Source organism: Poecilia mexicana, unplaced genomic scaffold, assembly GCF_051168715.1.
Source record: "Poecilia mexicana isolate PSO_F unplaced genomic scaffold, ASM5116871v1 scaffold_6, whole genome shotgun sequence".
NCBI classification, from domain to species: Eukaryota; Metazoa; Chordata; class Actinopteri; order Cyprinodontiformes; family Poeciliidae; genus Poecilia; species Poecilia mexicana.
Genome location: NW_028263375.1, coordinates 19,233,796 through 19,247,133, shown reverse-complemented (window position 1 = coordinate 19,247,133; position 13,338 = coordinate 19,233,796). Strand labels below are relative to the sequence as shown.

The following is a 13,338-nucleotide window of genomic DNA, read 5'->3' as shown; positions in this document are numbered from 1 at the left end:
GATACACCCAGTCGACCTGTTTTCTGCTGCGCACTCCTTCAGTTGTTGCTCCTGGCTCACAGCCAGCGCGCACACAGTAGTGAGTGCAGTCGGGCCCTGCACAGAGGGCCATATCATGGTAATTTTCTGCATGGCTGAGTGGTTCACAAGAAGCAATGAATAAAATCATACAAACATGCCTTTGTGTGTACACAAATGCTGAAGATAACTTTCTATTAAGTTAAAGATGCATGCAGAACATGGACCCACACTGGAACAGGCACGCACACACATACACACACACACGCACGCACATATATGCACACACTTATGGGGTGACAGAGTGCACTGGCTGAGCTCAGATGAACCAACGGCAACCTGGGGAAGGAGGAATGCATATGGCGGTAGTCCAAGAGAGGCCGTCAGAATCCTCAGCAGGCAATCCCGGTTGTCTTAGAGAACAGAAGTGAGTGTGTGAGAGTCTGTGCATCTGCACAAGGGACTGGTAGGAGTAATAATGGTTTTACTGTATGTGTACAACTTTACAGAGAGGGCAAAAAAATTTGTTGAAGTTTTTCAGTTTGTCCTTTCTTTTTTGTTAAAAAAACAAAAAGGGCATTAGTCGACTTGTGTCCATTTTGCATATAGTAAAGTCTTTAACAGCTATTTGATACAGACAACCAGCCGTAGGCGCAGACCTTTAAAGAAGGCTGTTATTACAGAAAGCCAAAAAAAAAGAGATCTGCAGCCTCCCTCAGCTGCAGAGAGGCAGAACAGACACTCACTGTACCGCTGCTCATCCCAAAAATACAAAATGATGTCATGCAGATTCCAAAAGTGGACTGCAGTGACAGAAACAGGGTCATGTGTGCACTCTACTAATGCACAGCTGAAGGAGGAGGAAAAAAAAAAGACAGACGAGCAAGGAGAGGAAGGATGAGAGTGAAGCACAGTTTAAAATATTCAACCCCCCTTCCATTAACTCATCATGTAGGGAAGAGAACACTACCCGCACTGTACGTCTCAAGAGAAAGTGAAAGGGGATGGAGGTAGGAGGGTGTGGGGGGAGCGGGGTGGCAGCACTGTGGGATCAGACCTGTTTTATCCAGTAGCCCTTAAATCCAGCTCAGCATTTTCTCAGTGATGTCATCTAACTCCCTCACCTCCTGCTTTCTCACTGCGGCCTTCCTGAGCTTTCCGCATCTTGCACGAAACAAGCTCGCTGTTCCTCTCCTCTGCAATTACACAACATGTGGTGCATAACAATATGGTGGCATTCTCCAAACAGAGATCAAATATAAATCAGGAGCTGCGTGCACTTATTTTTAGTTTGGGTGAAATAGGAAGTGCACGGCACGCCTACTTGTCTTTCACAGACAAGAACGCTCCATAAACAAATACGGACACAGAACGGGTCTGTTTTGGTGTCAACAGCTTTTCATGTGGTTTGAAAAGACGCAAGGATGACGAAGCATAAAAACCTCTTTCGACAATTTCAAAAACAATTTCAGTGTATACCTCAGATTTGCAGGACATTGTGATAGTTCACATCTGCAGCTGAAACCAGATATTTACATACACTGAGTAAAAAGAGTTTTTTTTCCCTCACTGTCTGAAGCTAAGGTGGACATGCTTTTAATGCTTAACATTTAAACCATTTACTTATGGGTTATATAAAGTAAAACTGCAATACGTGGTCTGAATTCATCATTATTGTAACTCCACAGATGCCCATATTTTAGAGCAACTCGCTTTGCTGCGTCTTTTTAAATATTGATGAAACATTTCATGCCCCGTTCGCCCCCCTCCAGGTCGCAGAGCTGTTGACTCCGCCCCGTTCGCCCATTTTTGTAGTTTCACAGAAGCAATACAACTGTCTCCCAAGTTTATTAAAGATGTCAACAACGGAAGACTTGTCCATCCAACCTGACATGTTGGAACCAGAGTCTGACCCAGAGCAGGAGAATGAAGACGATAAACCTGCAGAACCATGAATTCAAATTAATGCATCACAATGGTGTTATTGCGATATTTACCATCTGTCCAATCACATCCTCATTGAGGCAGATATAGCATACAGTGCTAACAGACACAGAAGGCACAATGACCAGGATCTTATCAACACACGAAATGCATGTCTAAAATAAGCTTTCCTGTTATTTTAGTGTTATTTTGGAGCTTACTGTTCTGTTGTGTACCTCGTTTCCACATAGAGAAGGAACTGACCCTCAATCAAATGAAGTATTTCGGAAAATATCCCTCTCGATATTGGCGGAGGTTGCTGAAACACTTGTCCTTAAGTGCTCCGCGCAAACAAACTTTCCCCGCTGATGTGGGTACATTTCCAAGAAAAAAAAAAAAGTAACCAGACACTTTCAGGAGTCTCTGATGTCAGAGAGCAATGTAATGAATTGTACAACCAGATTTCAAAATTGCTATTCACAGATCCAATCAGAACTGGAGTTAATTTCAAAAGAAGAACAAATGTCCTGCCCTTGTTATTGTACCAAAAGGTGAGATGAGTATACTCAAACCAGAAGTTCACATACATTACATAATAAGACACATTTGTATTTTAGGGCTGTTGTAAAGGAATATTTTAGTAATCGAGTAATCTATTGATTATTCTTACGATTAATCGAGTAATCGGGTAAAAACAAAGATAGAATAAAACATTGGTAAATCTAACATAACAGCATCAGATATCAACGTCAGTGCAAATTTTCACATTTGAGCTTCCCTAACAATAACTTTATTAACAAAATTATTGTTAGCAATAACAAAGTTAATAATAATCAAAATAATAGCTCACTTTCTAAGTTAACCTGAAGAAAAGTTGTACAAAAATCTGAAATTATATTCAATTTAATAATAAAGAGGCAGGCTCACAAATATGGTTATAAAAACATGTCTATACTCCAGCTTTTGGTTTCATCTTCAGTCAATTTAATAGATTAGCTCTCATCTTGTCCAGCCATTTATAGTTTTGTGCCTATGGTGGGATTTGACACTGCATTCGTCACACGTAGAAAGCTATCAGCTATGTACCGTCACGATGCGCTCCGTCAGCCATTTGTTGCGAATGATATGAAAGATATTAAATTTATTTCCCGGTTAGTCAGTAAAGCTGGCATTTGAAGCACAGCCGCCCGTAGTGTTCGGTCTATCCGCTCACCTGTATAAATAATCCCGAAGTTCGCTCTGAACCAGCGGGAGAAAAGCTGCTGTACTCCAAGCATCGCTCCAGTCATTTTAAGGATGTTTATTGGTCCCCCGAAAACGACAAAAACCTGGACATTATCATCAAGCAGTAAAATCCTCCCAGACCGAACTTGAAAATTGGACTTTATGCTGCTAACACTTAGCTTTCGTCAACTACTCAGCCGGAAGTGAGAGCGCTGCGCAACGCAAATAGTAACCGGTAGGAACAGGGTGCATTAAAAAATAAAACATAAATTAAATTAGCTTCGAGGCAGATAAATTTTCCTTGAGGAATTTTAATAATCGAGGTACTCAAATCATTGGAGGAATCGTTTCAGCCCTAATAGTATTTTTTTCCACACTGTCTGATGTGAAATAAGAATAAGGTTTTCCCCTTTTTGGTAAATTAATTTTACCAAAACCTTTTTCTCAAGACAACAGCCAGGAAGTTAAAGCTTGGACGCAATGTGTCTCCCAAATGAACAATGACTCTAAGCATACTGCCGAACTGGTCACAAAGTGGTTTAAGAAAAACAAGGTCAATGTTTTGGAGTGGCCATTAGGGCTGAAACGATTCCTCGAATGATTCGAGTACCTCAATTACTAAAATTCCTCGAGGAAAATTTACCTGCCTCGAAGCTTCGTTAATTTATGTTTTATTAGTTAGCGCACCGTGTTCCGGCCGGGACTTCATTTGCGTTGCGCGGAGCTCTCACTTCCGCCTCTGAGTTGTTGACAAAAGCTAAGTCTCAGCGGCATAAAGTCCAATCTTCAAGATTGGCCCGTGGGGATTTTATTGATTGATGATAATGCCCGACTTTTTATCGTTTTTGGGGAACCAATAAGCATCCTTAAAATGACTGGGGGAATGCCTGGAGTACGGCAGCATTTCTCCTCCGGGGCTGCTGGTTGAAAGCGAACGGCGGGAAGAGCGCTGAGGTGAGCGGATAGACTGAACAGGGCGGGCGGCTGAGTAGCTTATGCTTACCGTGTAAATGTAGCTTTACCGACGAACCGCACAATAAATTTCATATCCCGGTCTGAAGAAACGGGTGGCGGAGCGCATCTTACATGGCTGGTAGATGAGTTTCTGAGTGTGACCAGTGAATGTGTCGTAAATATCCCGTATTGCTTCCCCCCGTGTTCGTCCCCCGGTCTAACGGTTCGTCAGTCCGCTGGTCTATTTCCTCCCCTCCACCCCATCTTACGTTCGTTCATTCGCCCTCTCCTCCCACTCCAGGCGGCATTTCCCGTATCTTCAAACCCAAAGCGTGACAGGTTAGGTGGCAAGGTGAGTTTAATTAATCTATTAAACTCACTGAAGATGAATACATAAACTAAAAGCTGGATTGTAGACATTTTTTATAAGCATATTTGTGAGCCTGCCTCTTTGTTATTAAATTCAATATAATTTCAGATTTTTCTATAACTTTTCTTCTGGTTAACTTAGAAAGTGAGCTATTATTGTTACAGGTTAGTTTTCTAAACTATAAAAAAGCAACTGTTAGGGATGCTCAAATATGAAAAATTGGACTGATATTGATATCTGATAGTAACACCGGTATTATGCCAGATTTACCAATATTTCATTTTATAATTTTTTTTATCAGATTACTCGATTAATCGTGAGAATAATCGATAGATTACTCGATTACTAAAATATTCGTTTACAACAGCCCTAGTGGTCATCACAAAGCCCTATTCTCGATCCTATCGAAAATGTAAAAAGCTGAAAAGGAACTTCAGCTTTTAAATTGAAAAGGCATGTGCGAGCAAGGCGGCCTACAAACGAGGCTCAGTTCCACCACTTCTATGAGGAGAAACGGGCAAAAAAATTCCTGCCTACTATCGTGAGAAGCTTGTGGAAGGACATCCAAGAGTTATATAGTTTAAGGGCAACAGTGCCAAATACTAATTAAGTGTACTTAATTTTTTTTTTTTTACTTTAAAGAAAGTAATGCAAATAGCCTTAAAAAGTCTCTTTCTCATTATTCCGGTATTTACCAAATGGGAAAAAGTTTGATATCCTAACTGACCTGAAGCAGTAAACTTCATTCTGATTTCACTTCAGACAATATGAAAACTATGCACTTGTGTCTTTTTATATGGCGTATGTAAACTCCTGGTTTCATCTGTACTAAATGTTCACAACTTTTTAGATTTTTCTTTGGAATACAAATATGAATCCTGCATCCTTTTCCTGCCCCATCAGGCTAACATTTGTGTTAGTTAGACTGTCACGTACAATTCAAGCAACCTTGACTCATGTCTGTTTTTGTGTTGTTTTACTCCTACACCAAATTGTTTTCCCATTCCTTGTGTTGTACCCATTTAATCAAGACATCAGATCATTAACAAAGTGTGTCTGAGAAAAAAACTGTAGTTGTTATTTTTTAAATCGCAAAGCAGTAAAATAATTTACGCAAAACACTACACAACCAAAACTCCTAACAGGCTTTAAAAAAGAAGTGATTTAATCAAGAGTTTAATGAGAAACAATTGTGGTAGGTATGTGTTGCTGGTTTTAAGAGGAACAGGGTATCCCCAGCACAAAGATCAAGGGGACAACAGGGAAAGATTATGGCTTGGCAAACATCAGAACTTGATTATCCAACTATCATAAAGGGGTCTGTTCAGTCCAGGAGGTGTGAAACAACATGGATTTGGTCTCGCACCTTAGTTGGTTTCTCAGCTGTTTCTCACAGGTTCAAAACTAGGCAACAGACGAGATGGAGGAAGAGAGTAAGAGCAGTGAGAAAAGGAACAGACTAATGGTGAAACAAGAAGCTTGTTTTGTTCAAAATCTGATTGCTTTATAGTAACAGTGGAGGATGGAGGAGGGGGGGTTCAGTGGTTCCAGGCAGCAGACAATGGGCCAACAGGATCAATATTGACATTCTCCTTAGTGATAGATGAGTTGGCTGGATGAGGTCAGGGACCGGACCTTTCTGTTAGCCAGCCGACATTAGCGGTCATGGCTGGGGGACACTTACTGTAACTTTGGCCTCTAAGCATAATGGAGGGTCTGAGTGAGCCCAGAAGAGGTCTCCCCACCCTCCGCTTTATGGGCTTTATTACGGTAAGAGAACTCAGTCCTTCACTGGCCCGATTCAAAACACAGATTATTACTTTGTCAAAACAGCTACCAGACCACATTGGCACTTGCAAAGGCCAGCTTGCACTGCAAACAGCTTCTCGAAGTGCCCGTTTCTCGGCACGGCATCAGTGAGAGAGCAGGCAGAGTGCTTTTGGAATGGTGACCATTTAATAGTTCCTATGAAAACAACTTTAACATTTAAACACACACATACACAAACATCGGGTAAAGGCTTTATTTATGGTCATGGCAATAGTTGTTACCACAAAATATAATGATGCCACTGCAAACTGCACATATCTGCTTTCTGAAACAACACCCCATCTTTTGTTTACCAAATCCAGGTAATTAATCCAAGACAAACTCTCGGAAGAGGAAATGATGCGACTGTTCAGGCAGTTGGATCCAACCAACTGGGAATATACAGAGAGATATATATCTATATCTATCTATAGATATATCTATCTATATCTATGCTGCTTTCTGCTGAGGCTGAGGATCAAGTATCTCGCAGAAAGATAAAGACAAGAGACACAACAGGGATGACAGACGAGAAGGATACTTTCACAAAACAAAAAGAAACATACGGCATGTGTATGGGAAGAACATCAGGACGAGAAAGAAGAAGAGGTTATCTGAGGTGATGGACAATGTGTGTGGTGGGCTTGTTTCATTAAAGACGAAGCCTTGCTGCTCTCCTCCTCCAATTCCTCTTGTCTTTTGGTTCTTGGACTTCAGCCTCAAAAACACACTGAACACATGTCTGCCATATCCCCCCCGCCCCCCTTCACACACACACACACACACACACTTGCTCTTTTTCGCTACACGCTCGTGTTTCAGCAGTGAAATAAAAGTGACATCACAGAGGTTGCATTTCAAATCAATACACGTTGCTCCAAGGGCCCCCCGGTTCAGAGTCCAAACCACTCGGTGACCCCTCCTCTCCTGGGGTCGGGTTTCTGTCTCTGCTTCTCGTCCTCCATGAACTTCTCCTGCATTTCTTCCATGGAGCCCTCCTTCGGCGTCCGGCCCTTTTCTGGGAAGATGTCGGGGAAGGTGAATGTCTGGCTTTGTGCCTGGGAATAAAATAAGCTGTGAATGTTTTGCTTTTTTATTTTTTTATTTTTTTACTTAATAACAACAGCTACACATCAGTTTTCTACTGAATGACAATTAATAAAACACGAACAAGAGAAATGAGATACCCATCTGGAACTCAGGACACTATTTCTGCCACCATATACTTCTTCCAGTTACACAAATCCTCTCTTTATATCTGGCATTGAATGTCTCCAACTCTCTCCCACATTTAATCTCTCATCTCTCTCCATTTCTCTGGTCCTGATTTATTTAGAGGGAAAGGATGGTATCCATTATTTATTCCATACCAACCCATCTCTGGCCATAGCTAATGCATTACTGGCCCAACTGTAGTCTGTGTCAGGGTGCTATGGAGTACAGTACACACACACACGCACAATGCTAAATAAAAGATAAGAGGTCATACAGTGCAGGTACGCACACGCCTATTATATGACTCTCAGTTTCTTCCAAGTACACCTGGCAACAAGAGCTACACTGACATGTTTCTTCAATCACATTGAACCTCTAAAAGTGCACACACCCATATGTGTTTTTTGTGACAAAAAAACAAACAAAATCAAGCCCATATTAAAATAATTAAAAACTAAATTTTCCACATATTGTGACATCTATGAAGTACAATTCACCTGAGAAACAAACTGTTGGGAAGGGGATGTAGAAAATAAAATAAAATAAAAATAGTGCTATTGTCTGGTTGCAAAAGTGTGTGCAACCAATAAACTAGTGCTTAATAAAGCAACTGCTTCTTCAGCTATATGGAATCTGAAGCCGCTTGAATAATGTTCAGATGTCCTAGTAGGACTTTCATGAGTTATCCATGCTTACATTTTTTGGCTAATGTAATAGTTTGTCGAGAAGTTATATAGGATAAAAATGATAATTGTAATACAATGGTATCTGTCAGCAGATGGGCATAAAAATGTCCAATTATGAAAATGCAGTAAGTGACTTTACAAAAACTTGATGTTTCTCCAAAACTGTCTAAAGCAAATATCAAAAACTGAGATGTGAATAAGCTGCACAAACAGAAAGTTGTGCAGCTGGGTTATTGCACCTATTTTCAGTGAAACTGAATGGAATAACTGCACATATGTAAAGAAAGTTCTTGAAATTATGCATTACTGTCTTACTAGTCACACAACAGGGGTTATTTAGACTTTCAAGAACAACTCCTTAAAGTTTGCTTAAATCTTTTGTAGCACTTTTATATGACATTTTTATTGCTGTGTTGGTATTTCATGCAAAATGTTAATGCTCGCAAAATACACCAAAGCGATTAGAGATCACAAACAACAGATTTTACACCAGCGGCTTCAGCTCAATACCGACAGTCAAATGTCTGGATGCGAGTCATAAACTTTTCAACAACTTTAGAGTGGCCTGCCACCAAAAAAATTAATTACTTCAGTGAACACATCTGTCAATCAACTGTTCAACTTGAATATATGAAATATTTTTGCTTGGGGTCAGTGTGTAGGCGTCAAAGAATGGTGTGGCTCTAATGTGAATGTTACTTTGTCTCCAGCCCTCAAAATACCAAAAGAAACATGCATATAATTACACGCATCATGTTTTAGCTCCTAACGTGGGAGACACAAAGATGCAAGCTTTTGTTTACTCTAGAAATATTTAAAGTCCAGATCCCACTACATGCCCCTGGACACCGGCGTGGGTATTGTAGGTCATAGAGTACAGTTCAGACAGTTGCACAGTATCTGAACTGAATCTACACATGTTTAGTCGGGAGGCATCCGAGTTTCATCTCTAGATATATTGTGCAGTCAATTTTGACAACAAATTTGAAACTGTTCTTTTGAATTTGGGAAATTGCGAAATAAAAGAAATCACAACATATGTTGTTGCACAGTCCCCTAACCGAATTATATTTCTTTTTATAAGAAGTTGTCAGACCAAAAACAGCCTGTAAATCTGAGTCATTTCTGTCTCTGTATTCTACAGATCCACCAATAGTTTGGTTTGAGAGGGTGCTTATCTAGCTAAGCTCAAAGCAACAAAAAAAAAAGGTAAAAATGATTTTTGCCAAGGAAATTAAAAGCATTTTGAAATTAGCAGCATCTCCTCATTTAGCATATAAAAATCACAGCCAGCTTTAACCTCAGACTGTCACAATGATGTGCCTAATGCCAAACTGTCACATTCTTTCTGTTTTTACAAGGAAACATGACATGCCCTTGAGAATAAAGCATTTTGTAAACCATAAATGGTGGATAATTTAAGGCTGATTTACGGCATTCGTGGAATGTTGACAAAAAAGTGAACCAAAACCAAATCTGTGACCCTAAAACTATGAACTTTGTATTTAGAATTTCAACTAAAAAAAAAATCTTGTATACTTTATTTTGTTTGTTTATTTTATTTTTTTAAGGATTAGGGTTTTCAATGTTGCGTCCAGATTTTGTCTAAACACGTAAATGAAATTAAAGGAATATATATATATAAAAAAAAGGCTACACAGATTACGGTACCAATAGAGTAGCAGCTTTTGGTAGGGGCTGTGTGATGATGTGGGGAGGTATATCAATCGCTTGAAAACTAGTTAATTTCAATGTCGGGAGATAAGATTCGGCAACCCAATATCTCCACAGTCTGGGATTGAACCATATCCTCCAAAATGTTGACAGTCCCCTCCATGAGGAAGAGTTTAGCAGAATCTGGAAGTGGGGGGAATGGAAAAGTCTCATAAGATCTCAGATTACATAATCATTTTAATCTGTGGTATCAGCTTGCCATTTGTGCCAGAATGAAAAGCACAACTACATTTGCTAAGTTGCAACAATCCCATCTCGGAGCATATTTGGACCAAACTGGTAACCAACACTGGTCAGCTTCAACCTCAGACTGTCACAATGAGGAGGAGTTATCAGGGTGTTATGGGTGTGTGCAGGGTTTCTACTTAGGACCGTGGATGATAAATGAATAACTCGGTAGCAAAAATGTTGTTCGCTCTTCTGCTCAATATACAAGTACAGTAAGTGGTCCTTGCAAAAATCCCATTCATGGGATGTTTACAGTGTTTCAAAGGTAGGCCTGTCACGATAACAAATTTTGCTGGACGATTAATTGTCTAAAGAAATTATTGTGATAAACGATAATATTGTTTCAAGACCTTTTGACACTGATTTAATGGAAATTACTAATACATGCGATTTCCTGATATTTATTTTCAAAATAACACGTAACATTGGAACTGATAAACTAAATAAACAAAACAACCAAAAATAAAAATAAAACGGATTCTCAGTCTCCATTAACAAAAAACGTACTTGAATAAAAACTAAACAACATAAAGCCAAAGTGGAAATAAGTACTGCATTCAACCGAAAGAGTGGAGATTATGAAGTCTGTATGTGCCCTTCAGTAATCTCTAGATTTAAATAGAGAAAAAAGGCACATCCGACTTCCTAATGCAATAGTTCACACAACACCATTTTTTGCCCCTATTTTCCCCTTATGACAATCTTAGATCTTTGGCCGATCTGACCGATCACCCTGCAGTGTGTGGTGGGTTACGGTCGATCGTGGTGGCCGCTCTGATCTAAATCAGGGGTTTTCCCCGACTGGGAGCTTAACTCTGAATGTGACAGGTAGCCAATCAGAAAGCGCGGATTCTCCTCCGCGCTCTCTGAGGGGAAATTATGAGGGGAATCCCGAACAGCTGAAACAGCGCAACCCGAAGTCCAGCGGACATCGGAGATGATATGTGGAAACATTAATATTTATTCAACATTATGTGCGAAGACTATAGAAATGACAAGGGGAGGAGTTGGAGCCAAATGGCTACCGCAGTTGATAAACCCGGTAGGTTTTCAGCTGTTCTTCGTTAACGTAACATAAACAGGTTATAATTATTTTCATTCAGTCAGGACTGTGATGCATGTGACAGGTAGATTCTAGTAAAGCACTGATTAATGCCTGATTTTAAAATTAGTTAACTGGACTTGTAGCCATTATTTTGTGGCTGGACACCACACGGCACGACAAACCCGATCGAACCGTTATACCGTAGATTTCTGTCGGCTAATGTGTGGTTGCTCAGGGTTTGAAAATGGGCCGACAACTTGTGTAATGTGCGCTGGACATTAGACTAAGGAAATGAGGAAGGGAGGGTCAGTAAAGAGCACCGGAGCTGAGCCTTTTTTCATTCAGTGTCATCAACAGAAAGAAAAAAAGGCCGGAAGAGACGATAAAGCCGATAATTAAAATGAAGTCGATAGGTTTAATTATCGTCCGATTAATTGATTTATTATTTATCGTGACAGGCCTATTCAAAGGTACCTGATTATCCATGGGAAGCAAATTAACCACAATGTTTTAAGTATCTGGGAACACAGATGGGCACCTGAAGGTCCTTCCAAATAATAATAATTTATAATAAAGTCCTCAAGTCCCTCCACCTTTGATTTTATGGTTAGCAAAAAGATTTCAATCATGGTTTAACAGTCACCTATAACCCATTTATTATTTTTATCATCTGTATACGTCACCTTTGGTGTCAAATATATTTTTCTATTTTACAAGTTTTATTCAAAAGCTGTAATCTCCCCAAAGCAAATGTTCTTATTTTTAATGTAAGTCTTATTTGAGTCTTGCTTTTTGAATCCAATTACTACAATATTATTTATTGAGATGCACCCTTATTTAAACATGGATAAACCAGTAATACTATAGAAAGGTTTATGGCGTTAAAAGGTGTGTCATCCTCCATTCTCTATAGTTAATCATCTACTTTACTACAACACAAGCTTTAAAAAACAGCAACCTTATGATAAAATCCCTGCCCCTTTCTGCTTCTGTTTTGCAGCAACACTTGAAATTCAAGCTACAGGAGGTTTTCTCGTGAAAAAAGCCAAATGTGCAAACCCTGTTGTAAGAAAAAAAGCTTAGTCAAGCACAAGGAGAGAGCTGCCAAACACCACAGCAGCACCTGGAAACCAGCGGCACAGCCAAGGTCCTCTGTGTCTTTCTGCACACACTGCCATTGAGGAATCCCGAGTACAAACACTGAATCAGGCAAAGGCAAGTTTGCTGCAGGAGTTAAAAGGAGGACACCAAGAAGCAGAGGGAAATATTTTGATGGATGAAAGGAGAAGGCTGGGAGAAGAAGTAAGCAGAGGTGACATAAAAAAGGGTCTACCCCTGTGCTATAAACACCAGACCTGGAAACAAGATGACCAATGAAGCATTGAACCAAACAAGACTTCTCCAAACTTGAACCAAACATTGTCGCATGACAACTCCCAGTTAACAACGCTGCCTTGGACGCCTTATGTATACACTCAGTGAAGATTAATACCGGCCTCGGAGAGTGCGATTCACAAGAACAACAAAGCCCTGAGACTGAAATCAACAAAGCGATGAGACTCATTAAACAAGTCTTATTATTGGCAGCAGGCTAGAGCCCGCGTGTGTGTATATCCAATGTCTGCTGGACACATTTCCGCAGCCGGTGTAAGTGCTGCCAGAGAGCATTCATATTTTTCTTTGAAATATGTACATCACACCACAGCAGAAGCAAATGCCCATGTCCTCTCCACCTCCATGAGCTCATGTTTAAAACAATCTTTCCTGACTCTACCTCTCCCTGCGTATGTGCACGTCATATACAGTGCGCATGTTGACTGATTTATGGCGGGGACCTGCAAAGACTGGCCAAGAAGGACAAAAGCAGAGAAAGAAATGAAGTTATCATGAGCCTCCAAGGGATTTATTTTTGTTCCCTATACTTCCTACACAACAAATTGAGGAAGGGGATACTTTCACTGACTCTACCATGATCTTTATATTGCCACCAATGGAATCTAGTCGCTATCCAGGAACACAGGGAAGAGGCCTCAGACTGCTAGCTATATAAATATACTCCTCTTACGCACATGAGCAACCCATTACAACCACAGTTTCCCTCAACAGGGGAAAAGGAGGAGAAGTAGTGTAGA

At 40.2% G+C, this 13,338-nt stretch overlaps 1 protein-coding gene across 2 annotated transcripts in view; it reads right to left on the bottom strand.

The window, feature by feature from the left end:
- Positions 1-13,338, bottom strand: part of mrpl23 (mitochondrial ribosomal protein L23) — a 95,613-nt gene that overhangs the window by 45,289 nt on the left and 36,986 nt on the right. Inside the window, exon 5 of one of the 2 annotated variants that reach the window (XM_015002889.2) lies at positions 6,499-7,356. The exons of the other annotated variant lie outside the window; for it this stretch is intronic. Within the exon in view, the coding sequence (XP_014858375.1) occupies positions 7,192-7,356 (165 nt within the window). The 3' untranslated portion in view covers positions 6,499-7,191. Of the gene's footprint in view, positions 1-6,498; positions 7,357-13,338 lie in introns of those variants that run through there. 2 annotated transcript variants of the gene reach the window in all.